This window comes from Toxotes jaculatrix, chromosome 4 (assembly GCF_017976425.1).
Source record: "Toxotes jaculatrix isolate fToxJac2 chromosome 4, fToxJac2.pri, whole genome shotgun sequence".
In the NCBI taxonomy this organism is placed as follows: Eukaryota; Metazoa; Chordata; class Actinopteri; family Toxotidae; genus Toxotes; species Toxotes jaculatrix.
This window is the reverse complement of record NC_054397.1, coordinates 15,140,634-15,166,968: the sequence shown is the minus strand read 5'-3', so window position 1 is coordinate 15,166,968 and position 26,335 is coordinate 15,140,634. Positions and strand designations below refer to the sequence as shown.

At 39.7% G+C, this 26,335-nt stretch overlaps 3 protein-coding genes across 10 annotated transcripts; 2 read left to right on the top strand and 1 right to left on the bottom strand.

The window, feature by feature from the left end:
- The first annotated feature begins 10,403 nt into the window (after nt 1–10,403).
- Nucleotides 10,404–14,638, top strand: rnf11a (ring finger protein 11a). 2 transcript variants are annotated; one of them, XM_041037072.1, is made up of 3 exons: nt 10,404–10,819; nt 11,585–11,754; nt 12,777–14,638. In XM_041037072.1, the coding sequence occupies exons 1-3, from the start codon at nt 10,721–10,723 to the stop codon at nt 12,946–12,948; spliced, it is 441 nt and encodes a 146-aa protein (XP_040893006.1). In that variant the 5' UTR covers nt 10,404–10,720; the 3' UTR covers nt 12,949–14,638. The 2 variants fall into 2 exon arrangements, with proteins under 2 accessions (XP_040893006.1, XP_040893005.1); XM_041037071.1 differs by having other exon boundaries at nt 11,582–11,754.
- A 502-nt stretch (nt 14,639–15,140) lies between these two features.
- On the bottom strand, nt 15,141–17,531 carry LOC121180031 (heme oxygenase-like). The gene is made up of 6 exons (XM_041035147.1): nt 17,415–17,531; nt 17,215–17,271; nt 16,638–16,749; nt 16,289–16,504; nt 15,888–16,160; nt 15,141–15,737 (listed from the first exon to the last, which is right to left on the bottom strand). The coding sequence occupies exons 2-6, from the start codon at nt 17,262–17,264 to the stop codon at nt 15,549–15,551; spliced, it is 840 nt and encodes a 279-aa protein (XP_040891081.1). The 5' UTR covers nt 17,265–17,271; nt 17,415–17,531; the 3' UTR covers nt 15,141–15,548.
- Nucleotides 16,424–26,142, top strand: LOC121180029. 7 transcript variants are annotated; one of them, XM_041035142.1, is made up of 9 exons: nt 19,487–19,563; nt 20,003–20,021; nt 21,193–21,326; nt 21,622–21,661; nt 23,384–23,508; nt 23,763–23,819; nt 23,907–24,290; nt 25,260–25,382; nt 25,538–26,142. In XM_041035142.1, the coding sequence occupies exons 3-9, from the start codon at nt 21,258–21,260 to the stop codon at nt 25,580–25,582; spliced, it is 843 nt and encodes a 280-aa protein (XP_040891076.1). In that variant the 5' UTR covers nt 19,487–19,563; nt 20,003–20,021; nt 21,193–21,257; the 3' UTR covers nt 25,583–26,142. The 7 variants fall into 7 exon arrangements, with proteins under 7 accessions (XP_040891077.1, XP_040891074.1, XP_040891076.1 ...); XM_041035146.1 differs by having other exon boundaries at nt 19,494–19,946; nt 19,990–20,021; nt 23,402–23,508; XM_041035139.1 differs by having other exon boundaries at nt 19,494–19,946; nt 19,990–20,021.
- Nucleotides 26,143–26,335: the final 193 nt, after the last annotated feature.

Below are 26,335 nucleotides of genomic sequence, written 5' to 3'. Positions count from 1 at the left end.
GTCTTGACAGTCAAAACAATGAACATGACAACTGATAATTAACAGAAATGAAAATAAGAAACTGTTTTGACACCTCCCTCTTGTAAGCAAGAAAAATCTCCAGAAAACTGGAGAAATCTTGGGAAGAAATACACAAGAGAGACCCTCTTCCAAGGCGTGAAGGTGTCTTGACAGTCAAAACAATGAGCATGACAACTGATACTTAATTAACAGATTTGGAAAAAAGAAACTTTTTTGACACCTCCCTCTTGTGAGCAAGACAAATCTCCAGAAAACTGGAGAAATCATGGGAAGAAATACACAAGAGGGGCCCTCTTCCAAGGCGTGAAGGTGTCTTGACAGTCAAAACATTTAGCATGACATCTCATACTTAACAAATATGGAAAAAAGACACTGTTTTGACACCTCCCTCTTGTGAACAAGAAAAATCTCCAGAAAACTGGAGAAATCTTGGGAAGAAATACACAAGAGGGGCCCTCTTCCAGAGTGTGAAGGTGTCTTGACAGTCAAAACAATGAACATGAACACTCATACTTAATTAACAGATTTGGAAATAAGAAACTGTTTTGACACCTCCCTCTTGTAAGCAAGAAAAATCTCCAGAACACTGGAGAAATCTTGGGAAGAAATACACAAGAGAGACCCTCTTCCAGGGCATGAAGGTGTCTTGACAGTCGAAACAATTAACATGACAACTGATACTTAACAAATATGGAACAAAGAAAATGTTTTGGCACCTCCCTCTTGTAAGCAAGAAAAATCTCCAGAACACTGGAGAAATCTTGGGACGAAATACACAAGAGAGACCCTCTTCCAGGGCATGAAGGTGTCTTGATAGTCAAAACAATGAACATGACAGCTGATACTTAACAGATATGGAAAAAAGAAGCTGTTTTGGCACCTACCTCTTGTAAGCAAGAAAAATCTCCAGAACACTGGAGAAATCTTGGGACGAAATACACAAGAGGGGCCCTCTTCCAGGGTGTGAAGGTGTCTTGACAGTCAAAACAATGAACATGACAGCTGATACTTAACAAATATGGAAAACAGAAACTGTTTTGGCACCTACCTCTTGTAAGCAAGAAAAATCTCCAGAACTCTGGAAAATCTTGGGACGAAATTCAATTCAATTCAATTTTATTTATATAGCGCCTTCAACAATCAAAATTGTCTCAAAGCGCTTTACAGAGACCCAGAGCCTGACCCCAGAGCAAGCACTTAAGGCATAAATACTTAATTAATAGAAATGAAAATAAGAAACTGTTTTGACACCTCCCTCTTGTAAGCAAGAAAAATCTCCAGAAAACTGGAGAAATCTTGGGAAGAAATACACAAGAGAGACCCTCTTCCAAGGCGTGAAGGTGTCTTGACAGTCAAAACAATGAACATGACAACTCATACTTAATTAACAGATTTGGAAATAAGAAACTGTTTTGACACCTCCCTCTTGTAAGCAAGAAAAATCTCCAGAAAACTGGAGAAATCTTGGGAAGAAATACACAAGAGAGACCCTCTTCCAGGGCATGAAGGTGTCTTGACAGTCGAAACAATTAACATGACAACTGATACTTAACAAATATGGAAAAAGAAACTGTTTTGACACCTCCCTCTTGTAAACAAGAAAAATCTCCAGAACACTGGAGAAATCTTGGGAAGAAATACACAAGAGAGACCCTCTTCCAGGGCGTGAAGGTGTCTTGACAGTCAAAACAATGAACATGACAACTGATAATTAACAGAAATGAAAATAAGAAACTGTTTTGACACCTCCCTCTTGTGAACAAGAAAAATCTCCAGAAAACTGGAGAAATCTTGGGAAGAAATACACAAGAGAGACCCTCTTCCAGGGCATGAAGGTGTCTTGACAGTCAAAACAATGAACATGACAACTGATACTTAATTAACAGATTTGGAAAAAAGAAACTGTTTTGACACCTCCCTCTTGTGAGCAAGAAAAATCTCCAGAAAACTGGAGAAATCTTGGGAAGAAATACACAAGAGGGGCCCTCTTCCAAGGCGTGAAGGTGTCTTGACAGTCAAAACATTGAGCATGACATCTCATACTTAACAAATATGGAAAAAAGACACTGTTTTGACACCTCCCTCTTGTGAACAAGAAAAATCTCCAGAAAACTGGAGAAATCTTGGGAAGAAATACACAAGAGAGACCCTCTTCCAGGGCATGAAGGTGTCTTGACAATCAAAACAATGAACATGACAACTGATACCTATTTAACAGATTTGGAAAAAAGAAACTGTTTTGACACCTCCCTCTTGTGAACAAGAAAAATCTCCAGAAAACTGGAGAAATCTTGGGAAGAAATACACAAGAGAGACCCTCTTCCAGGGCGTGAAGGTGTCTTGACAGTCAAAACAATGAACATGACAACTGATACTTAGTTAACAGAAATGAAAATAACAAACTGTTTTGACACCTCCCTCTTGTAAACAAGAAAAATCTCCAGAAAACTGGAGAAATCTTGGGAAGAAATACACAAGAGAGACCCTCTTCCAGGGCATGAAGGTGTCTCGACAGTCAAAACAATGAACATGACAACTGATACCTAATTAACAGATTTGGAAAAAAGAAACTGTTTTGACACCTCCCTCTTGTGAACAAGAAAAATCTCCAGAAAACTGGAGAAATCTTGGGAAGAAATACACAAGAGAGACCCTCTTCCAGGGCGTGAAGTTTTCTTGACAGTCAAAACAATTAACATGACAACTGATAATTAACAGAAATGAAAATAAGAAACTGTTTTGACACCTCCCTCTTGTGAACAAGAAAAATCTCCAGAAAACTGGAGAAATCTTGGGAAGAAATACACAAGAGAGACCCTCTTCCAGGGCATGAAGGTGTCTTGACAGTCAAAACAATGAACATGACAACTGATACCTAATTAACAGATTTGGAAAAAAGAAACTGTTTTGACACCTCCCTCTTGTGAACAAGAAAAATCTCCAGAAAACTGGAGAAATCTTGGGAAGAAATACACAAGAGAGACCCTCTTCCAGGGCGTGAAGGTGTCTTGACAGTCAAAACAATTAACATGACATCTCATACTTAACAAATATGGAAAAAAGACACTGTTTTGACACCTCCCTCTTGTGAACAAGAAAAATCTCCAGAAAACTGGAGAAATCTTGGGAAGAAATACACAAGAGGGGCCCTCTTCCAGAGTGTGAAGGTGTCTTGACAGTCAAAACAATGAACATGACAACTCATACTTAATTAACAGATTTGGAAATAAGAAACTGTTTTGACACCTCCCTCTTGTAAGCAAGAAAAATCTCCAGAACACTGGAGAAATCTTGGGAAGAAATACACAAGAGAGACCCTCTTCCAGGGCATGAAGGTGTCTTGACAGTCGAAACAATTAACATGACAACTGATACTTAACAAATATGGAACAAAGAAAATGTTTTGGCACCTCCCTCTTGTGAGCAAGAAAAATCTCCAGAAAACTTGAGAAATCATGGGAAGAAATACACAAGAGGGGCCCTCTTCCAAGGCGTGAAGGTGTCTTGACAGTCAAAACATTTAGCATGACATCTCATACTTAACAAATATGAAAAAAAGACACTGTTTTGACACCTCCCTCTTGTGAACAAGAAAAATCTCCAGAAAACTGGAGAAATCTTGGGAAGAAATACACAAGAGGGGCCCTCCTCCAGAGTGTGAAGGTGTCTTGACAGTCAAAACAATGAACATGACAGCTGATACTTAACAAATATGGAAAAAAGAAACTGTTTTGGCACCTACCTCTTGTAAGCCAGAAAAATCTCCAGAAAACTGGAGAAATCCTGGGAAGAAATACACAAGAGAGACCCTCTTCCAGGGCGTGAAGGTGTCTTGACAGTCAAAACAATGAACATGACAACTGATAATTAACAGAAATGAAAATAAGAAACTGTTTTGACACCTCCCTCTTGTAAACAAGAAAAATCTCCAGAAAACTGGAGAAATCTTGGGAAGAAATACACAAGAGAGACCCTCTTCCAGGGCATGAAGGTGTCTTGACAGTCAAAACAATGAACATGACAACTGATACCTAATTAACAGATTTGGAAAAAAGAAACTGTTTTGACACCTCCCTCTTGTGAACAAGAAAAATCTCCAGAAAACTGGAGAAATCTTGGGAAGAAATACACAAGAGAGACCCTCTTCCAGGGCGTGAAGGTGTCTTGACAGTCAAAACAATTAACATGACATCTCATACTTAACAAATATGGAAAAAAGAAACTGTTTTGACACCTCCCTCTTGTGAACAAGAAAAATCTCCAGAAAACTGGAGAAATCTTGGGAAGAAATACACAAGAGAGACCCTCTTCCAAGGCGTGAAGGTGTCTTGACAGTCAAAACAATGAACATGACAACTCATACTTAATTAACAGATTTGGAAATAAGAAACTGTTTTGACACCTCCCTCTTGTAAGCAAGAAAAATCTCCAGAAAACTGGAGAAATCTTGGGAAGAAATACACAAGAGAGACCCTCTTCCAGGGCATGAAGGTGTCTTGACAGTCGAAACAATTAACATGACAACTGATACTTAACAAATATGGAAAAAGAAACTGTTTTGACACCTCCCTCTTGTAAACAAGAAAAATCTCCAGAACACTGGAGAAATCTTGGGAAGAAATACACAAGAGAGACCCTCTTCCAGGGCGTGAAGGTGTCTTGACAGTCAAAACAATGAACATGACAACTGATAATTAACAGAAATGAAAATAAGAAACTGTTTTGACACCTCCCTCTTGTGAACAAGAAAAATCTCCAGAAAACTGGAGAAATCTTGGGAAGAAATACACAAGAGAGACCCTCTTCCAGGGCATGAAGGTGTCTTGACAGTCAAAACAATGAACATGACAACTGATACTTAATTAACAGATTTGGAAAAAAGAAACTGTTTTGACACCTCCCTCTTGTGAGCAAGAAAAATCTCCAGAAAACTGGAGAAATCTTGGGAAGAAATACACAAGAGGGGCCCTCTTCCAAGGCGTGAAGGTGTCTTGACAGTCAAAACATTGAGCATGACATCTCATACTTAACAAATATGGAAAAAAGACACTGTTTTGACACCTCCCTCTTGTGAACAAGAAAAATCTCCAGAAAACTGGAGAAATCTTGGGAAGAAATACACAAGAGAGACCCTCTTCCAGGGCATGAAGGTGTCTTGACAATCAAAACAATGAACATGACAACTGATACCTATTTAACAGATTTGGAAAAAAGAAACTGTTTTGACACCTCCCTCTTGTGAACAAGAAAAATCTCCAGAAAACTGGAGAAATCTTGGGAAGAAATACACAAGAGAGACCCTCTTCCAGGGCGTGAAGGTGTCTTGACAGTCAAAACAATGAACATGACAACTGATACTTAGTTAACAGAAATGAAAATAACAAACTGTTTTGACACCTCCCTCTTGTAAACAAGAAAAATCTCCAGAAAACTGGAGAAATCTTGGGAAGAAATACACAAGAGAGACCCTCTTCCAGGGCATGAAGGTGTCTCGACAGTCAAAACAATGAACATGACAACTGATACCTAATTAACAGATTTGGAAAAAAGAAACTGTTTTGACACCTCCCTCTTGTGAACAAGAAAAATCTCCAGAAAACTGGAGAAATCTTGGGAAGAAATACACAAGAGAGACCCTCTTCCAGGGCGTGAAGTTGTCTTGACAGTCAAAACAATTAACATGACAACTGATAATTAACAGAAATGAAAATAAGAAACTGTTTTGACACCTCCCTCTTGTGAACAAGAAAAATCTCCAGAAAACTGGAGAAATCTTGGGAAGAAATACACAAGAGAGACCCTCTTCCAGGGCATGAAGGTGTCTTGACAGTCAAAACAATGAACATGACAACTGATACTTAATTAACAGATTTGGAAAAAAGAAACTGTTTTGACACCTCCCTCTTGTGAACAAGAAAAATCTCCAGAAAACTGGAGAAATCTTGGGAAGAAATACACAAGAGGGGCCCTCTTCCAAGGCGTGAAGGTGTCTTGACAGTCAAAACAATGATCATGACATCTCATACTTAACAAATATGGAAAAAAGAAACTGTTTTGACACCTCCCTCTTGTAAGCAAGAAAAATCTCCAGAAAACTGGAGAAATCTTGGGAAGAAATACACAAGAGAGACCCTCTTCCAGGGCATGAAGGTGTCTTGACAATCAAAACAATGAACATGACAACTGATACCTAATTAACAGATTTGGAAAAAAGAAACTGTTTTGACACCTCCCTCTTGTGAACAAGAAAAATCTCCAGAAAACTGGAGAAATCTTGGGAAGAAATACACAAGAGAGACCCTCTTCCAGGGCGTGAAGGTGTCTTGACAGTCAAAACAATGAACATGACAACTGATACTTAGTTAACAGAAATGAAAATAACAAACTGTTTTGACACCTCCCTCTTGTAAACAAGAAAAATCTCCAGAAAACTGGAGAAATCTTGGGAAGAAATACACAAGAGAGACCCTCTTCCAGGGCATGAAGGTGTCTTGACAGTCAAAACAATGAACATGACAACTGATACCTAATTAACAGATTTGGAAAAAAGAAACTGTTTTGACACCTCCCTCTTGTGAACAAGAAAAATCTCCAGAAAACTGGAGAAATCTTGGGAAGAAATACACAAGAGAGACCCTCTTCCAGGGCGTGAAGTTGTCTTGACAGTCAAAACAATTAACATGACAACTGATAATTAACAGAAATGAAAATAAGAAACTGTTTTGACACCTCCCTCTTGTGAACAAGAAAAATCTCCAGAAAACTGGAGAAATCTTGGGAAGAAATACACAAGAGAGACCCTCTTCCAGGGCATGAAGGTGTCTTGACAGTCAAAACAATGAACATGACAACTGATACTTAATTAACAGATTTGGAAAAAAGAAACTGTTTTGACACCTCCCTCTTGTGAACAAGAAAAATCTCCAGAAAACTGGAGAAATCTTGGGAAGAAATACACAAGAGGGGCCCTCTTCCAAGGCGTGAAGGTGTCTTGACAGTCAAAACAATGATCATGACATCTCATACTTAACAAATATGGAAAAAAGAAACTGTTTTGACACCTCCCTCTTGTAAGCAAGAAAAATCTCCAGAAAACTGTCTTCTATCACAACTGAAATATAAAATGGTAAATCTCAACTACCCCATGTGGAAATGCTACTCAGAGACAATGGTTTCAGAAAAACTATGCCATGCAAATACAGTAAGTGGTCTCTGAGCACACAAAGAGAAGCTTATGCAGAGCAAATGGTGCACAGAACCAGCACCTGACATTATGAGATAATGACATGAAAAAATTAAATTTACATTTGAGTAAATGAACTCTCACTATGTTAAAGCTTGAAAAGAAAAAACATCTAAAGCTTCAGCTATGTTCACAGATTGTGTAGTAGTGATGGGAGACAGAAAAAAGCGTGGCTATGAAAACAGAGACCACTGCAGCAATATAAACCTCACAAACAAATCTCTTATTCAGCACGTCGATCCTTACCTGTTAGAGCCAGCATGTCCATACCTGCTGCAAGACCTCACCAGTCTGATTTGCAAAACGTGAACCAGTCAACAAAAGCTATTGTGACACTGAATGCCACTCACAATGTGGGAAAAAAATGCATATTCCTCCTCTCCCACAAATGGTGGAAATTTTCCATGTGTCTTGAGAATCCACAAGCATGGGAAAGTTAAGAAAAAACTTCAATAATGAGGAAAACTCCTATGTATCTCCAATCCAACCAGATCCAAAGTGTGTCTACCAGGTAGTCTGTGTAGACTCTGTAGGGACACATTCTAAAGTGACCGGCGTATGGTAATGAGTAGAACTTTGAATGATTTGTCATTATGAGGTCACAGGATTCTGGCACACGCCCACACACACGCCCACGCCCACACCTACACACACACACACACTTTTTTTTACCATATTTGTGGGGTCCTGTCATTGACATAATGCATTCCCCAGACCCTTACCCTAATTTTGACATCACAGCTGAATGCCTAACACCCGCAGCTGTTTGAAATTATTATCATTTCATTTAACTGTAAATATTCTGCATTTCAGTATGGGTACAGCAGAAATGCACAAAATTTGCTTTTATCTGTTTTGAATGTTTTTAACAGTTATAAAAACAATGTGTTAGTGTGCAAATGTACTGCAAATACAGTATTTAGTGTTTCAAGGGAATACTTACCTATTGCCACTGTACCTGTCATCAAACTTTTGTTTAATTAATATGTAAATAGATCTAGTGCACCTTAGATACACCATGGACAGTTTCAGTTGTTTCATAATCAAATAAATTCAATCTGCAGTGGTTTCATGGAACTATTTTCATTCCTTCAGACTTCAGATGTTGCTATACTGCAGTACACACAACTCGCGCAGTTAGCAATCATAGTTTTTGTTTTTTTTCCTTTGTCAAATAAAAGTACAGTTACAAATAATAGCGATAGGTAAAAGTCTTTTTGACATTTCACCAGATTACATTTTTACCTTATGTCATTGCCCACCTTTCCATCCTGTTCTTACTAGAAATCTCACCTTCAGTTTCATTGGTTTAAATGAGAAAAACAAAAAAATCTGTGCAAAATAATAATGCTGTGGTCACTACTTTTCATCATGGATGAACCAGATCCTGCATCATGAGTTTTCACATTGCTCAAAACTCCTTCAACTCTCAACTTTTCTTGGATACATAAAGAGACACACTGATATATTCTTCCCCTGACACTGTTTTGAGCAAATCTAAGGGAAACCAAACTGGGTTTAAATTAACACGGATGTGACTTAGAAGATCTTATTACTGTAACTGAATGGTAACATATAAGCCTATCAATGCTCCAGTTTCAAACAGCATCTCTGACTCATCAGCTGTGGGTTTACTCAGCTCTAATCAGCTCCACTGCCTGTGACCACACTTTTGAGAAACAGTCAGAGAGTGACTGTCTCCCTCTGGGATCCACAGTGTTGATGAAGACCGTGACAGCTGAAAGGACAAGCTTGTGGCCACTGATTGTCACAAAGGCCAGAAAGTTAATATTTTACTTTATCTTAATTTGTGACAGGCTACACAGAACCACCTGTAGACCACAGCAAAGTGTGGTCTACAGGTGGTATAAAGCCGTGAATTTATACGGCAACCAATTGTGAGGTGTAAATGCACTTTCTCGTGGGCCGCAGGGAAATCCCTGCTGAAAACCAGCAACGCCAAGACAATATATTTTCGTTGCCAGAATGTTTATTGTACAAGCTAGGTATGCAAATGGATCTAAGTGTCAAGTGACAGAGCAAGACACAAGACAGAGAAAGCAAAAGGCATTTATTGTTCAGCCTCACTCATCCATCACACTGGTCTGAACCTGTTTTCTGAAGACTTACTCAAGCACATAGTCTTCCCATGGTCCATCAAAGTCTGGCCTTGGCTAGTGCTGATAACATTAACAATTTTCTGCACAGATACTGTAACAAGTAATGAGTTAGGCAGGAAAATTCAAAGAAAGCTAATCTTTTCCACTTGCAGCATCAGCAGACTTAGATGCATGAAAGTCACACAGTGTGAAAGATCATTTTTAAGCATAACTCATTAATTTCTTCTTGAAATCACCCAGTAGATATGCTCTGTCATGGGTGAGGCTCACAACACGTGCTGTATTTCTGTGATATTCTCAGGTGATCCTCCTTGAAGAAGCTTGAAGTGAGATGTTCCTCCTCTGTGCCATCCAGTGGTCCCTGCCCATGGACAGCTGTCCCCTTCTGTCTCTGCCAGACCTTTTCCCCACAAAGCAGGCCAAGAGCAGCCTCCCCACAGCTGACCTGCACATCCTGGAAGAGGTCTTCAATCGCTTCTAGGCCCTGGCTCTTGACCCTACTGAGTTTGCTTGCCTGAAGGCCATTTTACTGTTCAAGCCAGGTAGGGAGTTATTTATCCAGCGACTGGTGCTCCTTTTTGAATGGACAATGTAACTAATGTCTGCTTTTTGACTTCTTGGAGCAGAGACGTGCAGCCTCAAAGACCCAGAGCAGGTGGAGAATCTGCAGGACCAATCGCAGGTGTTGCTGAGTCAGCATATCCATTCAATATACCCCAGCCAGAGTGCCAGCTGACCTACAGTGATCTAACAGCTGGTCGGTTAAGATGCTGAATCAACAGCATAACATTTTACAGAAAACTGTTTCATGTTTTATCTGATTTGAGATATTTTTAAAATTTATTACAGTTCGTGTTTTAACAATCAAAGAGGGATTTTTGCAGTGACCATACTGGCTATTTAGTATGTTCTTAGCCTCCACAGTTAAAACCATTTAAAACACATTTTTAAATTTCAAAAGTGTCCGCTTTTATTTTGAATGTCTGTAATATACATCCCGATGATGGTATATCCGGTCCGTGTCTTTTTTTTTCTTGTAAACACAACAGGCCAACACAAAACATCACCTCACTGTAACGGTAGAAATCTTTGTCACTGGTTGTTTTACCAGCCACCGTATAACTCAGTATTGGGCGAATGAGCGACGTCGCTTCTCCTGCTGATTCACCGTTCAGCTCTTCGCGGAATGATAACAAACTGTCAGCTAACAGCTAGCTAAGCTAACGCTAAGCCAAATCGTTCAGACGGCAGCTAGTTAGCTTAGCTCCAGTCGACACTTGCTAAGTGTCCCTCAGTCTAAGAGAGAATCGGACCCTCTCATGGTGGTCTCAGTTCAATGGGGAACTGTCTGTTTTCGCAAGGTGCGGATGACCTGTCGCTGTTGAACGAGTCTGAGGGGGGCAGTCTGCCCGGAGAGCCTCCGCCGCCATACCAAGTGAGCAGCCTGGGGGGTCAAATGAAATACACTCCGGGGATTTAAGGACATGTCGCATCATTAACGTTTAATAATCCATTACTATAAAGTCTACTAATCAGTGATACCTGTAGACTGTAGACCTGCATGGTGTAGACTGCTGAATCTCAGTATCTATAAAGCAACATAAGGTATCTAAGGTAATTATGACAACCAAAATTCCAGACAATACCAAGACTAAGAATAGTCCAAATTACCTTTAAAACTTACCACACTGACACTAACATTAACGTAAATCTGGAATTTGATAACCTCTAATGCAAAAATAATACTGGCATAGAGTAGTGTGCAAAAGTTGTAGGCATAAAAAGTAAAGTGAGGATGTTTTTTTTATTTTTTTAAATGCCAGGAATGGTTATTATTTATCAATTAACTTTACACAAAGTGCAATGAACAGAGAAAAACCAAAACGAAAGCAACTGGTGTTACCTCTAAAACAGCACCAGTTCTCCTCTACACAGTTTTTCAAAGTACTTGGTAGTTCCAAATATCTTGGAGAACTTCTCACAGTTCTGTGGATTTGGGTTGTCTGTGTTTTCATAATGAAGTGCGTCTTCTTCATTATGATCCCAGTCTGCCTCCATGATGTTGAGATCAGGGCTCTGTGGGGGTCATACCATTTGTCGTACGGCTCCATGTTCTTCTGTATATTTAAATTCCCCCTTCCAAGAGGACTTGCTTCATAGATGACTCTAGTTGTACGCTGTTCCTTTTTTTTTCCTGGAGCGCGCTCAACCGGTGCCAGTGTACCATCCCACACCAGGTGAGAGTCGTCTGGCCAGCCAGCTGACCGAGGAGGAGCAGGTCCGCATTGCGCAGCGCATTGGTCTCATCCAGCACCTACCCAAAGGCATCTTTGACCCAGGCTCTGACCCCTCTGACAAAAAAGTTAAAGAGTGAGTCTGAAATTGGAAAAAGCACATTGCACATTGTGTGTTAATGGAATATAATAGACAGGGTTCCATTATATTCCATTAACACACAATGTTAATGGAATATAATAGACGGTTCATTTTTAGTACCATTTTTTAAAATACAACTCTAGCCTAAAGCCTTTGGATAGATAAGTTGTGGTAGTGTGGTTCAGTCACTGAAGCACAGTCAAAGACTAGTGTGCTCTACAGACTCTAACAAGAACAGTTTGTTATACATTTTAACCAATCAGAAGACCTAGCTGACTGCAGTCATTATTGGTCCTAATTTAGCATTCTGCAATTAAATGATAAAAGTGAAAATGAAATGCTGCAAAATGCAAGATATTTACAAATATTTATCTATTATACAAATGACTCTTAACAGGTTAGAAAGTGATCCATGTCATATTGAGTGAGTAAAGGTGCCCACTGACTAAGATAATGTAGGATTTTGGTCAACACCATAGTGCTTATAAACAACATGTTGACAGGATGCACAGTTGTATTGCCCTACATTATTGTTTGGGTGATAAGCTATACATAGCCCTATGAGTTAGTTATTGAATGTGACATCAGGTGCCTAGCACATTAGTACATCCTCTCAAGGCAGCCTGAAAGAAAGCAAAAGTGTACCCCTTTTTTTTTAACACTATGAACACAATACCACAATAAAAATGGGTACCAAATTTTACATGAGTATGATGTGCTGTTTATTAAACATGTTTTAAAGCTGAAGAAAATTCTTTGGTTAATTCATTGTTAAAAATAGATTGAACAGTTTCTGATCTTTCCACAATGTACACATTGTAGTTATTCTTGCCGTTGGTTAAAATGGCCATTTAGGTCAGTGACAATAAGTTGGTTTTTAACAATACTTGTGGAAGGTTAATTGTATTCAGTTTTAAAATCTGTGAAACTGATTAAATGGGCCTAATTTTACAAGCAAGTTTTCTTCATTTTTGAAGATTAATAATATGGGAAATATGTGCTTCTCTCTCCTTCAGGTGTGTGATCTGCATGATGGATTTTGAGTATGGCGATCCCATTCGGTTCTTGCCCTGCCTTCACATCTACCACGTGGATTGCATTGACCCCTGGCTGATGCGCTCCTTCACCTGCCCATCCTGCATGGAGCCGGTAGATGCAGCCCTGCTGTCCACGTATGAAACCAACTGAGCAGCCCCAGGTGGCTGCTCCTGCCTAAAAGTAACTGCACCTTTTTTTAGCCAAAACTGTCCTAGCTGTTCAGACAGGAAGCCAAGGTGGTGTGGCATTATGCAGATGTTTGCAGGGTGTTTTAGGATGCAGTCAGATGTTGAAAACTGTGCCCTACAGTACATTGCTTAGGTCTGACTCTTTGCCTTTAATAGTAGGACAATGTGCCAAATCGATGAAGAATATGGAAAGCTGAACAAGTAGCAAAATATTACTGCAAAGTAATTTAACTTTTGTATGACTGACAGTCAATTTTAATTTGTGATTGTTATTGGTAATGCATGTCACCAATGTCATTTACTTCCCCTTTCAAGACATGATGTGCAATATGTTATATCAAAGGAGAAAATGCAGGAGATTCATCTTGGTCAAGTAGACAGCATTGTTTTTCAGAAATGCCAGTGAAAACATGAAGTGAAGTTACTGTGTTTTTCCAAATGATACCATGGCCTTGAATGTCACAAAAAAAAAAAAACATGCCTGTCTACTGAAATGCAATCATCAAAACAGAGAAAAATGATTTAGGTTTTTCTGAGCAAAGATATGCTAAGAGGTCCCATGATAATTCATGAGAATCATCATTTTAGCTTTTGAAGATTGATTCTTTTATATTTGACTTGGGTTCATTGTCTGTACTGTAGTTTTTTCCCTTTTAAGCTGCTTTTATTATGTGGATCTGTTTTTGTTTTTGTTTTTTGCCTTTCCACAAAACGGATCCTCTCCTTTGCTTTGCCTCGGGTTTGTGCTCTTTGTTTTGTTTTAAAAAATCAGTCCTTTGTGTGTACTTTCATTGTTTACTGTCAGTGACATTTACAAAGACAACATATGCTGTGCAGTCCCTCTTAAAGCACCTTGGGATACCCCTTATCTGGCACTCTGTAGCTTGTAGATTTCATAGATGATTGTGTGTTTTGATGTGCGTCCGTGTATGAGTGCGTGCGCGCGCGTGTGTGTTTTGAGGCAATGGTGGATAGAGATTGGCATGTTGAGGTAACTTTGTGAATTAACCCTGTCCGTTGTAAACCACGCTGTAGTTGTCTCTCTTTTTCTAGTATGAAGATTTTGGATCTTTGTTTTGTGCTGATGGCCTTCTTACAGCAAGTGATGCATTTCCAGAGCTCCTGGGGCTGGTCAAACAAAATGCTTTTACCCTTTGAGTGTTAGACGTGTACTCTCCGATGCTGACTGCATAATGTATAGCACAAACAAGATATTGAGAGAGAAGCTACAGCAGTAGAAAGGAAAGTACGTTGAATGTAAAGCATTATTTCAGCTTTCAAAGATTTGGACAGCATAAGTGACAATAAGAGGACATTTCTGATTTACTCATTTTGCTGTGCCTTTTAAGGTTGAGGTAAGCCAATTCCAGTGAAGTACAATCATTTCTCGACATGACTTTTGTTTTTTCTTTTAGTTGTCCTCAAGGGGGAGACAGATACCAGCACTGTACTGATTTGTGTCACTATCAAACAGGCCTAGGACGAAGCCAGAAGTTTGCCCTGGCTGCCGTTAACAATCATTTTCCATTTTAATTTATAATATGTGCCACCAGTGCACAGGTTTTAGGAAAATCTTGAAAACACAATAAAAGTGGATACCAAATTTTACACGAGTATGATGTGCTGCTTATTAAACACATTTTAGAGCTGAAGAGGTCACTGAGGTGAAAAAGTGTGGTTTCTTTTTTTTTCACTTAACCATAGTTCTTCTTTCTAATTTACATGAACGCTATCATAAACTGAATGTGACAGGATGTAATCGAACAGCTGAATGTTCAGTTTATAACAGCTTATTTGTAACAAACTTACTGTGAAGTGGGAAACATGCTAAATGGACAGAGATTATTTTATTTATAGAGTAGTCCTGGATATAGATTGTCTAATTTATCAAGCAAAAATGATTGATGTAAAAGATAATTAAGAAGTTAATTAGTAATGAAAATAACAATTAGTATCAGTGCTCATGTCATCAGGTGCTAGCCTGATGACATGAGGGCAAAAATAATTCTGCGAGCAGTAAATGATTTACCAGCAGTAACTGTGTTTGTTTAATTGTCCAATCTTGTGAACAGGGACTATTATAAGACCAAGGGCCAGATGAACAGCAGGCACATGGTCAAATGCCAAAACATTAGTGGAAATGTCAACCAGCTGGACCATGAACATCAGCAGTGTCATACCCATTACAAGAAAATAGCATGCATGAACAGTGCCAACCTGAGCTCAGTCAAATACTTCACAAAAAGTATTTTCTTACAACAAAAACATTTTATTAAAAAAAATAATGTATTTACATTACTATTAGTATACAAGTATCATATTTCAGTGCATGTTTTACATGCACTGTGTTACAGAGCAAGTTGTGGAACTAAAAAGTCAGAAATAATTACATTCAGTGCACATACAAATGTGGTTCTCTGTTAAATTATGAAAATACTATACAGTATATTGGTATTTATAGACAGTTAAAATCTTACAGAATTTTAATCAGGTAAGGGTTTTAATAGTCTTACAGTACAAAAGCAAAGATCTTAAAATCATATTAACTGTTGTGTATCGTCTCTAAAAGGCATAGATTCCCATGCTGACGGTAGCCAGAGCCACAAAGAGTCCGAGGACCATCCTCAGCAGGGGGGAAGTGTTGATAATGGCTCCAGGGATCTGGAGTGTCGTTACTGGTTTGGAGTGTGTTGAACCATTCTGCAGGTGGTTTTCAGTGACACTCAGCATCTTTTGTAAGTCGTCAAAGACCTGTAAAACAGAGGCAAGAACGTCCATCAGCTGCTTGTAACTTCATAAACAACTGCAAGGGGAAAGGTTGATTTGTAAGGTAAAGCTGTCCTCAAAGCAACATTTCTGCTTTCAGGTTTCTCGCGCTGCTTAACCATCATCGCTCCTCACCTGAATGTTAAACTCGAAGGCTCTGACGGCCTCCTCCAGCACGCCGTTCCTCTCCTCCTCCGTCAGCTCCACGCTGTTCATCCGGCTGCGGTAGAGCTGTTTGAACAGGTTGGGGCTGGAGACTCCAGGGAAGGCAAAGAATGACAGACCCTGGTTGCTCTTAAGGCCCATGGACTTCTGAGCGATGCGACCCAGGACCTGCCCTCCAGACAGGTCACCAAGGTACCGGGTGTAAGCGTGAGCAACCAGAAATTCAGGGTTTTCTTTACCAATCTGGAGAAAATCAGGGATGAAGAGTGTTATTTCACTATCACCTTAAGACAAACAGAGGTTCTTTTAAATACGAATGAAATGCGTGTTTAAATAAATGTGTGCGACGTCTATGATACAATGAAACATACCTGTCTGAGTCTGTGGCAGTATCTTTTAGTGGCTGCAGGGACAACGATCTTCTCTCTCCAGTCCTGGCCGTAGAAGTATTCCAGGTCTTTTTCGATGGACTCCAGCCTGGCCAGTTCAGCGGGGAAGTAAATGGGTGCAACACCAGGGTGGTTGGCGTTCCTGTCCAGCTCTTCTTCCAAGGCCTGGTAGATCTCATACAGTGAGCACAGGAGGAGCTGAAGAGGAGAGGGAGAGGAGGTTGGTGTCAGACCAAGAGCCACTGGACCTTAGTATCCACAAGACCACCATAGGTAAAAGTCTGAAAAAGTAAAATTATCTAAATATTTGAGTCGTACCACTGTGTATTACCTTATATTGTGGGAGGGTAACTTGTCCCCTCTGGAAGCTCAGCATCAGTGCTGTGTTTTCTGCCCTGACGTGACTCTCTTTCGTCACCTTTTTGATTTGTTCGGACAGATCCCTGCAAGAGGAAATGTACATTTTTAATGTACTGAAAACAGGCACTTCCTGACCACAGTGATGATTCACTATGGTTAAAATACTCACAACTGACAGAAAGCAGTGAAGTGTAAAAGAGGTAACACATGTAGGGCTAATATGGGGACTCAAAAGTACAGTAACATTATATGAATACATTGTAGGAGTCACAACATATAGATGTTTATCTGCTGTAGGCGATGTGCAGCTGTTAACCCTTCATGAGCACAAACAGAGCCTCTGTACATGCTGTCCTAGAGACCTACATTTGGATGTTGCAGCACTAATGCAAATACGATCAACAAAATCTAGTGTAAACAAAATGTTAAAGAAAAGAAACTGTGCTCAATAAAACTAAATCCAGTGTGAACACACAGATGGTGAAATGTGAATGAGTTAGGAAAGGTGATTTAGAGATACAAAAAAAATCACAGCTGCTCATTCCTACCTGTCTGTCATCTGCTCTGCTGCTGTCTGAGTCTTCTTCTCTGTCTCCATTATGGCCCTGAAAAACAATAAAAATGTCAGAAATACTTCTAGCATGAGCATCAACACTATATAGTGATTCAAGAGGTATAACATAAAACATGAGATTATGAATTTCAAAGTATGATATAAACAGCAATGTAAATATTGTGTTTTGCTCACCAGTTAGGATGAAGTCCTTTGGTTTGATAGTTGTCTACAGTGATTCACTGTTTCCTCTCTTGTGCTCTGAGTGTCTACAGTACAGTGTTCTCCCTCTTTTATACCGTCCTCCTCTGTCTCCTCCCTCCAGCAGCTGAATGAAAACAGGAACTCAGTGTCACAAAACCTCAGCTAAACATGATCTGGCAACTTCAGCAAAACTAGTAGGAGGGACTGAGAGTTAACATGATGCAGCAACTCTGAGCACAGCTTGGAAAAGCAGTGAGGGAGGGACTACAGGGACTTAGCATGAGTTAGGAAGTTTTACCAGTGCCCTGGAAAAGCAGAGGGGAGGGGGGCTAAACATGACAGTGCAGATTCGGAAATTCCAAAGTTGAACCAGGGGAGAGGAGGAGCTCAAACTCTAAACATGACGGTGTGAGTTTCTGAAGCCAGAGAGGGAGGAAGTGTTGAAACAGTGACTAATCATGGAGAACAATCACATGATTGTGTCAAAACAATACAGCAGCGCTTTCAGTTCATAAGAAACAAGTTTAAACACATTACTAGATTACTGATAAGGCTATCAACGCTCACATGAAAAGAAAGTTTCAGTGGAGTAAGAGGCAATACTGAGAAAGTATGTTGGTATGGTATGGTATGGGCAGGGCAACGTCAAGCAGAGGAAGGTACATGTATTTTGAAGGATGTGACCATTTTATGTTTAATTTGCTCAGAGATGAAAAATGCTCAATGACTGAACTCATACAATGACACCAAGAGCTCAGATTGTAAGAAAAACTATGCATTTTATACGTTATAAAATTAAAAAAAAGTTTATGTGGCATCTTTCAGATGTTACATAAACTTTTTTGGATGTCAGAAAAGCGCTTCACAATGGAAAAATGACTTAAGAGGAGTAAAAACAGCATAACTATATATAAATTAAAATAGAAATACATTTAAAAAATATTACAGACAGGCAAATCTAAAGAAGTAAATCTTGAGTTGTTTTTTTACAGCTGTCTGCAGTGTCCACAGATTTAAAATCCAAAGCGAGAGAGTTCCAAACAAGCTGAAAAGCACAGTCTCCGTCAGTTTTAAGCCTGGAGCGAACTTTGAGTTGAATTCTAAGAAATCTAAATCTTTCTGAAGACTCCTTCAGAAAGCAGCAGTATTTTGGACTGCTTTTATGCAACCTGGGATGTTTTACTAAGGAAGGTGAAGATGGAGTTATGAAACAGTCAAGACAGGACAAAATAAAAAGAGTGTTAATGGCCCTGAAATCCCATTCGGTACTTCACTGCCTGGTCGGATGCTTAATGTGACTCTTTTAAGTGACCGTGACATGCTATGTATGGCCGTGTAATGGCTTGTGCAAGTGATACAAACTACCTGCAATCCAGTTCTGCTAGGAGCACTTACACTACGAGCAAAAGCATGTGGGCAGCTGAACATGACACCTAAATGTGATTGTCTCATCCCTAAACCATGAGCATTACAATTCAACCACATGAGCATCAGTGAGGTCAGGCAGTGATGTTGGCGCTGGTCATTTCCTCGTGGATCTCCCTCTGAGCACAGGTGCATGTCAGGTTGAAACAGGAAAGGCAATAATATCTATGAGATGTCTAGGATAAATAAAAACTGATTTTACTGATGTCAAAGATCTTTCTTCACTGGAAATAAAGGGTCAAACTCAATCTACAATAGCTCCACATCAAAAGAACACAAACGAATAAGGACATGTAAAGACCTGCATACTTTGGTCATAGAGTGTAAATACTCCCATTTGAAATTATATTTTAAAATAGCATACATATCAATGCATAAGCACAATCTGCTAAAATCAGCCATTCAAAAGATATATTTATGAGTGTTGTGTCACCCTGAACTTCAGACCAGCTAACGTGCATCCGCTCAGCCAGCTGCACATACACATCACAATTGGTAACCTATTAACTCAGTTACCCCTCGCTCCAGGTTAACATGAGTCAGCAGAGAGGCAGACAGCCGTGGGAGGGGGGAAACCGGGTAAGTACTAAACGTGAATCAGCAGTTTCTCCTCCTCCCCCTCCTCCTCCTCTTCGCCGTTTAGCTCCGTGACCGACATGTGGCTGAGATTGTGAGTCTGGCCGAGGCTACCGGTGGAAAAAAAGTTGTGCTGGATGTGAGGCTTTTCTCTTTTAATCACAAGTTGTGTAGTTACACGCTCTTTCGCTGTTCAGTCGACTGATAAGCCCTTCACAAAAGTTTTCTGAAGTTAACGTTAGCTTTTAGGGAAGTTACGGTCAAAGTTTTAGCGGCGGCTTTGGCCCGAAAACGTCGACGACAAACTTTGAACGACACAACACGAACACAGCCTGTACAGCTCGTTTTCATTTGTTTTAATTTACAGGTGTTGTGAACACAGTTGAAAAGAATGAAGTTCTGGGTTTTAGTAACATTAAAGGCAGCAAGTTACCAAGCTCTTGGTCACCGTCGCCAGACATTTGACTGACAAAAAGTAGCTTAATCGGTGCCTATAAGCTCCCCAAGTCTTCTTATATTTTTTTCCCATTTTGGAAAATTAGTACGCCGAAGTAGCTATTAGCAGTTCCTGTTTGCAGCGTGCTCATGGATGTACAGGTAAATATCACTGGATTTCTTTAATACTGAAGAAAACTTAAAAACCTGATGATTCTCAGGCAAGTTCTGATTTGATTTGTAAGTGAATTTGTGGACTTTATGATAGATATCAAAGATAATGACACCATTGGAAAGTGTGCGTCATGTATGTGTTTGTTTGTGTGTGTGTAGATTTGACTGAGTTATGAGTCAATTTTTTTTGGACAGAAATTGTGGCTATGGGACGCTATGGGTTATGTTAGTGTGCCACAGTTGTATCCATGGACTGTTTCCCTGCTCATGCTGCAGCTGCAGTTGTTGATGGCGTTGATAAGCGAGCCAAACTACAATGACTGGTTAACTTAACTCTTTTTTTTTCCCTGCACCTGCATGCACCTGTACTTTCACCTCACACCTTATCTTTGCCACACGTCTCTCCCTATGCAACCCCCCCCCCCCTCCTCCTCCCAAGTGTCTCTCACAGACAAAACCTCTGGTGTAAGCTGACTTTTTCTAGGTGGAAACCGCCCTAATGCTACAAAAAGTCATCCAAATTATAGCATTTTTTCCTGCCCATTTAAAGAAAAAGGCTGGAGCACAAAACCATAATGCACCTAAAACTGTCTGTTTCCTCTAATTTCTGCTTACAATGCCATACCATAACCCTGTAAACTTAGCTGAAATTGATCAGGTAATGATTCATTCACTTATCCAGGTGCCAGTGCTGTACTTTCAGCAAACATGCTTGGTTAGACTCAGACACCTTTGAGCAAAATACCTTTTGTTAACACTAATTTTTTGGCCTAAATATTAACATGTATTCAAATGGAGTTACACATGCTTTAGCATCAAAATAATATTCATTTTTTTTCAGTCATAGTTTAACTGAATTATTTTTGAAGCAAACTTTTCTGACATTTCATAGAGTCTCATCTATGAAGTGTCAGAAAATAGTGAAAATGTCTGTTATAATTTCCCACAGCCCACAGCAACATCTTCAAGTATCGTGTTTTGTCCACTGTCTTTTTTTTTTAATTGTCCAGTCTAAAACCCAAAGATACTGAAAAATGAGTAAAGTGGTTAATCAGTCATAAGAATAGCTGACTATTAATTTTCTTTCATTTCTTACAGTATGCATTACGTAATGTTTCTAGTCTCTCAATCACTGTCCCTCTCATTACTGATTGTACAGATGAATGGTGAAACAGGCCCAGTGGAGTCGAGAGAGAGAACAAAAGGTCTCACAAATACTGTGTGATGGATGTGGATGTCCTGGAGGAACCAGAGTTAGATACTGAGGAACATGGCACCAAGAGGCCTCACAAGGTGAAGTTATGTTTCAGCTGCAACCGAATACAAGCCGTTTCATTTCAACTTTCTATAAAACTGTAAAACTCAAAGGTCATTGTAATGGTGTGAATAATTCAGTGCACCAGTTCCTGCTCTCTGAGAATTTGTTTCTGACAGTGTCGGGTTATGCATTCCAAGTTATTAGAAATGCATTTTTAAAGACTATTATCATTATGTTATCATGGTACTGTTGTTGATGTGGTCAAAATATTATGATTATGAGTTTCCTTGGTTACCTTCAATGTGATGAGTTATAATTCGACTTTTTCAGGAACCAGTAGGCTCCCTCAGCAAGACGAGACAACAGTCTGGTAAGGGGTAAATGTTTAGGTTTAGGGTAAAGGTGTGTGTGTTTGTGTGTGTGTTTACAGTGGGGCAAAAAACTATTTAGTCAGCCACCGATTGTGCAAGTTCTCCTGCTTAAAATGATGACAGAGGTCTATAATTTTCATTATAGGTACACTTCAACTATGAGAGACAGAATGTGGAAAAAAAATCCCACTGTAGGATTATATACTACTATTTATAAATTCCTGCGTAAAATAAGTATTTGGTCATCTACAAACAAGCAAGATTTCTGGCTCTCACAAACCTGTAACTTCTTCTTTAAGAATCTCTTCTGTCCTCCACTCATTACCCGTATTAATGGCACCTGTTTGAACTCATTATCTGTATAAAAGACACCTGACCACAGCCTCAACCAGTCAGACTCCAAGCTCCACCATGGCCAAGACCAAAGAGCTGTCGAAGGACACCAGGAACAAAATTGTAGAGCTGCACACGGCTGGGAAGAGTAAATCTACAATGGGCAAGCAGCTTGGTGTGAATAAATCAACTGTGGGAGCAATTATTAGAAAATGGAAGACATACATGGTCATTGATAATCTCCCTCGATCTGGGGCTCCACGCAAGATCTCATCCCTTGGGGTCAAACTGATCATGAGAAGGGTGAGCAAAAATCCCAGAACTACACGGGGGGACCTGGTGAATGACCTGCAGAGAGCTAGGATCAAAGCAACAAAGGTTACCATTAGTAACACACTATGCCGACAGGGAATCAAATCCTGCAGTGCCAGATGTGTCCCCCTGCTTAAGTCAGCACATGTCCAGGCCCATCTTTGCCCGTGACCATGTGGATGATCCAGAGGAGGACTGGGAGAATGTCATGAGATGAGATTTTGAGCAAAAACTTCCTTCCATCAGCGAGAGCATTGAAGATGAGACGTGGCTGGGTCTTCCAGAATGACAGTGATCCCAAACACACCGCCTGGGCAACAAAGGAGTGGCTCCGTAAGAAGCATTTCAAGGTCCTGGAGTGGCCTAGCCAGTCTCCAGACCTCAACCCAATAGCAAATCTGTGGAGGGAGTTGAAAGCCCATGTTGCCCAGCGACAGCCCCAAAACATCACTGCTCTAGAGGAGATCTGCATAGAAGAATGGGCCAAAATACCAGCTGCAGTGTGTGCAAACCTGGTGAAGACCTACAGGAAACGTTTGACCTCTGTCAACAAAGGTTATATTACAAGGTATTGAGTTGAACTTTTGTTATTGACCAAATACTTATTTTACGCAGGAATTTATAAATAAATTCTTTAAAAATCCTACAATGTGATTTCCTGGATTTTTTTTCCACATTCTGTCTCTCACAGTTGAAGTGTACCTATGATGAAAATTACAGACCTCTGTCATCATTTTAAGCAGGAGAACTTGCACAATCGGTGGCTGACTAAATACTTTTTTGCCCCATTGTATGTAGTGATTTTAGTAAAAACACCTAAGAGTAATCACGTGACCACAGTGTCTAGGGGCGAAGAAAGGGGATATTTCATCAGAGGAGGAAATGTAGAATGGGAAAAACGGTGCTCAATCAGATATGAATACAGACAGAAAATCTTCAGTCACAGTGTATGTAAACTTATAAATCTGTAGATAAAATAATTGTATTGAAATGTCAGGTTTTGACTTATCTTGAGAATTTAAAAAAAAAAAAAAAAGTAAGGTATTAGTTAAGGACAAATTTCTGTTGTCTCACAGTAATCTCCTTAAGCACAGGTAGTAGTGGAACTGAGCCTTATGGAGCATCGTACTCAGGCTTCCCGCCTGTCTATCCAGTCTTTATGTCACACAACAGATGGGGAGAGAGAGGAGGAGGAGAAGAGGTGAGAGAACAGATGAGATGTAAGAACATGGGATTAAATACATTTTTGTATTGTAAGGAGATCAATAAAAATTTGATCACCAAACAGGCCGAGCAAAATTTGTCTAGTATACTAAAACTTTACACAAAATAAACGATTGACCAGTACAAATCCTCATCTGTTAAAACTCTGCATGGCTCAGGATTGACACAAACCGCCTGTGATTTCACACCTTCCTTTCTAGCTGCGGGACTAATATCTAAACTCTCTCTCAGGATATCCAAGACAACCTGTTGCATTCGTCTTGCACAGCAGGGGGCAGCATTGATCAGGTAATTGTCCAAAAGCCTCTTTTGTCCCTGTATTTTCTACTTTCACTTCAGTTCATCATCATTTTTACGTCTTTGTGTTTCCCCCAGGCAAGTCCAACCTCTGTGATAGAGTACTCAGTATATCTACACGATCAGCACAAAATAGCAGACTGTACCAGGACCAGACCTGTCACCCCTCCTGTCAGTCCAGTAACCCACAGGCCTTGTCCATTCATACCTGTTCCTAATTCAGTGACAACCATTGGTACCACAGTTAGCCCCTTTGTTAATCCGGTGATATCTAGCACCATGACTGACACCTGTAGTCCCTTTAGTTCCATGAGCAGCACCACTGGTTTAGCCTGGGACACTCTCAGATCCACATCCAAGAGTCCTGGCTGCTCTGATAGGGATCCTGTCAGTGCTGCAGCTCACCTGCACCTCCTGGGGGAGTCTTTGTCCCTGATTGGACGCCATCTTCAGGAGACAGATGTAAGTAGATTCAGTCAATATATAACAAAATGTTGTTGTTTTTAAAACTGGTCTGTGATGCTTTCTTTAATACTGTGAGTGTATTGCGTAGATAATAAAGGGGTTGTGCCTTCATGAATTAACACTAGAAAGGCCTATGATTTTTGAGGAACAAAAATACAGTATGAGCAAAATAGGATTGAAACATTCAGTGTACTGTATTGTGGCACAATATATTTTGTGATTTAAAAAAATATGGCAGTTTTCATCCTGGAGCTGAAAAAGGAACCAAAACATCAAAGTAATTTTGATTAGTTTTGACTCCCACAAGGCACCTATTTTAATTTTTCTGCTCAAATTCAACTTATTTGCATTATGCTGTTTTCTTTTTCGCCTGTCTACAAGGTGTGCATCAGACACTTAATTTACATACAGTAGAAATAAAAGCAAAACCAAATTAAATTACATTAATAGTGACCAGTTTCTGCAGATGTCTATTTTGGGTTTTGTGGCTCACGTGATGTCAATGTTTCTCCCACTCCCAAGTGTAGAAAACTGCTTTTTATTCAGGCTTTTTTGTGTTCACATGGATCTGCTTGTTCAAGAAGATTTTCTTGTTGTCGTTTAAGAGAATGTATTATGAAGAAATAATTTATTTAAATTACAGTATCCATGTTACTGTGGGAGGTGAATGTATTTGTAGTTGTTTTTTTCTTAGAAGATTTTGAAAACAGACAACACCAACTGTACAAAAACTATTTTGGGAAAAGTCATGGAAAAACTTTTTTAAAGCTGTGAGACATCGCAGTCCTAAAATCTAAAACTTTTGACTGACAGTCTGCTCCAGTGTTGACACATGTCTTTGCTTCATTCCTCTGTCTAATGACTGAGTGCAGGGGTCAAGAGGGGGCACGTGTCATTTAGCTTCTGGCAAACATGCAGCGTATTCGCCGCATTAAGGACTCTCTGGCCGCTCTGTGTATTCTGCAGAAAATGGTGTGCATGTCCAGTGGCTTGTCTCTGCTCTTGGACTCTCTGCTGTGCGCCCTGGCTCCTTTAATCTGCCTCACCATGCAGATACCAGAGCTGAGAAGCTGCACACAACACACACTGGTGAGAGACACTGGCACTGCATGCAGACACTGCATATTGTCTGCAGGTTCTACATATGCACAAGTGACATGATTGTTCGACCAGTATTTTATGACTCAAGGAGGAAATACTTGCTTTTCATTGTTTCTTTCTTTCTTTTTTTTTTTTTTTTTAAGGCCTCCACTCTGGAAAACATTGCTTATGTGATGCCGGGGCTGTGAGTAATGATGAAGACCCCACTGGCCGTACATAGCCTCCTCTGATATGCTGAAACACACTTTAGGTTCGTTTACATATAGAAAGAATCCGTAGAATATAAGACTTCTTTTTTTGTTCAAAAAGAGCTTTTCTTCGCACTTTATTTTTGTGTTAATTTGAGGTATGGAAATTTACTTGAATGTGTCGGTTTGTGTTAATTAAAAGATGTATTTCAGCTCTGAAATATGCAACTTTTCTTCATTAGAACAGTGGCACAGACATCTTGTGTCTGTCATTGTCATTGACAAGATCTTCCAATAAGTCAGTCGTAATTTATACCAGTGAAAGTTTTTTTTTGTATGTGTTTGTGCACCTACAGCTTACCTACACCTACAGAGTGATTTCCTTTGATTTGTTATAAATTACTCATTGACCCCTGGTTCATACTGTAAATCATTACTTATGAAATGTAACCATAAGCCATATTTTAGTAATCATGTCTATTATCTGTCTGTAATTGCTTGAATTGTCACTAAATTCAGCTCATGTGATTTAAAGAGATTTTATAGATAATGCAAAAATCCCTGACGCAAAGCTTGAGCTTCTTTTTACACTATTTAAGATGAAACGGCGAATAACTGTTTTGTGAATTCACATCCAATGACACACAACACCAACAGAGAGAAGGGCCTATCTGCATTGTAAACTTAATCATGTCTGGGACCTGCCCTCAGTCCTCCCTCGGGATGACAGCTGCATCATATCTAAATATTTAT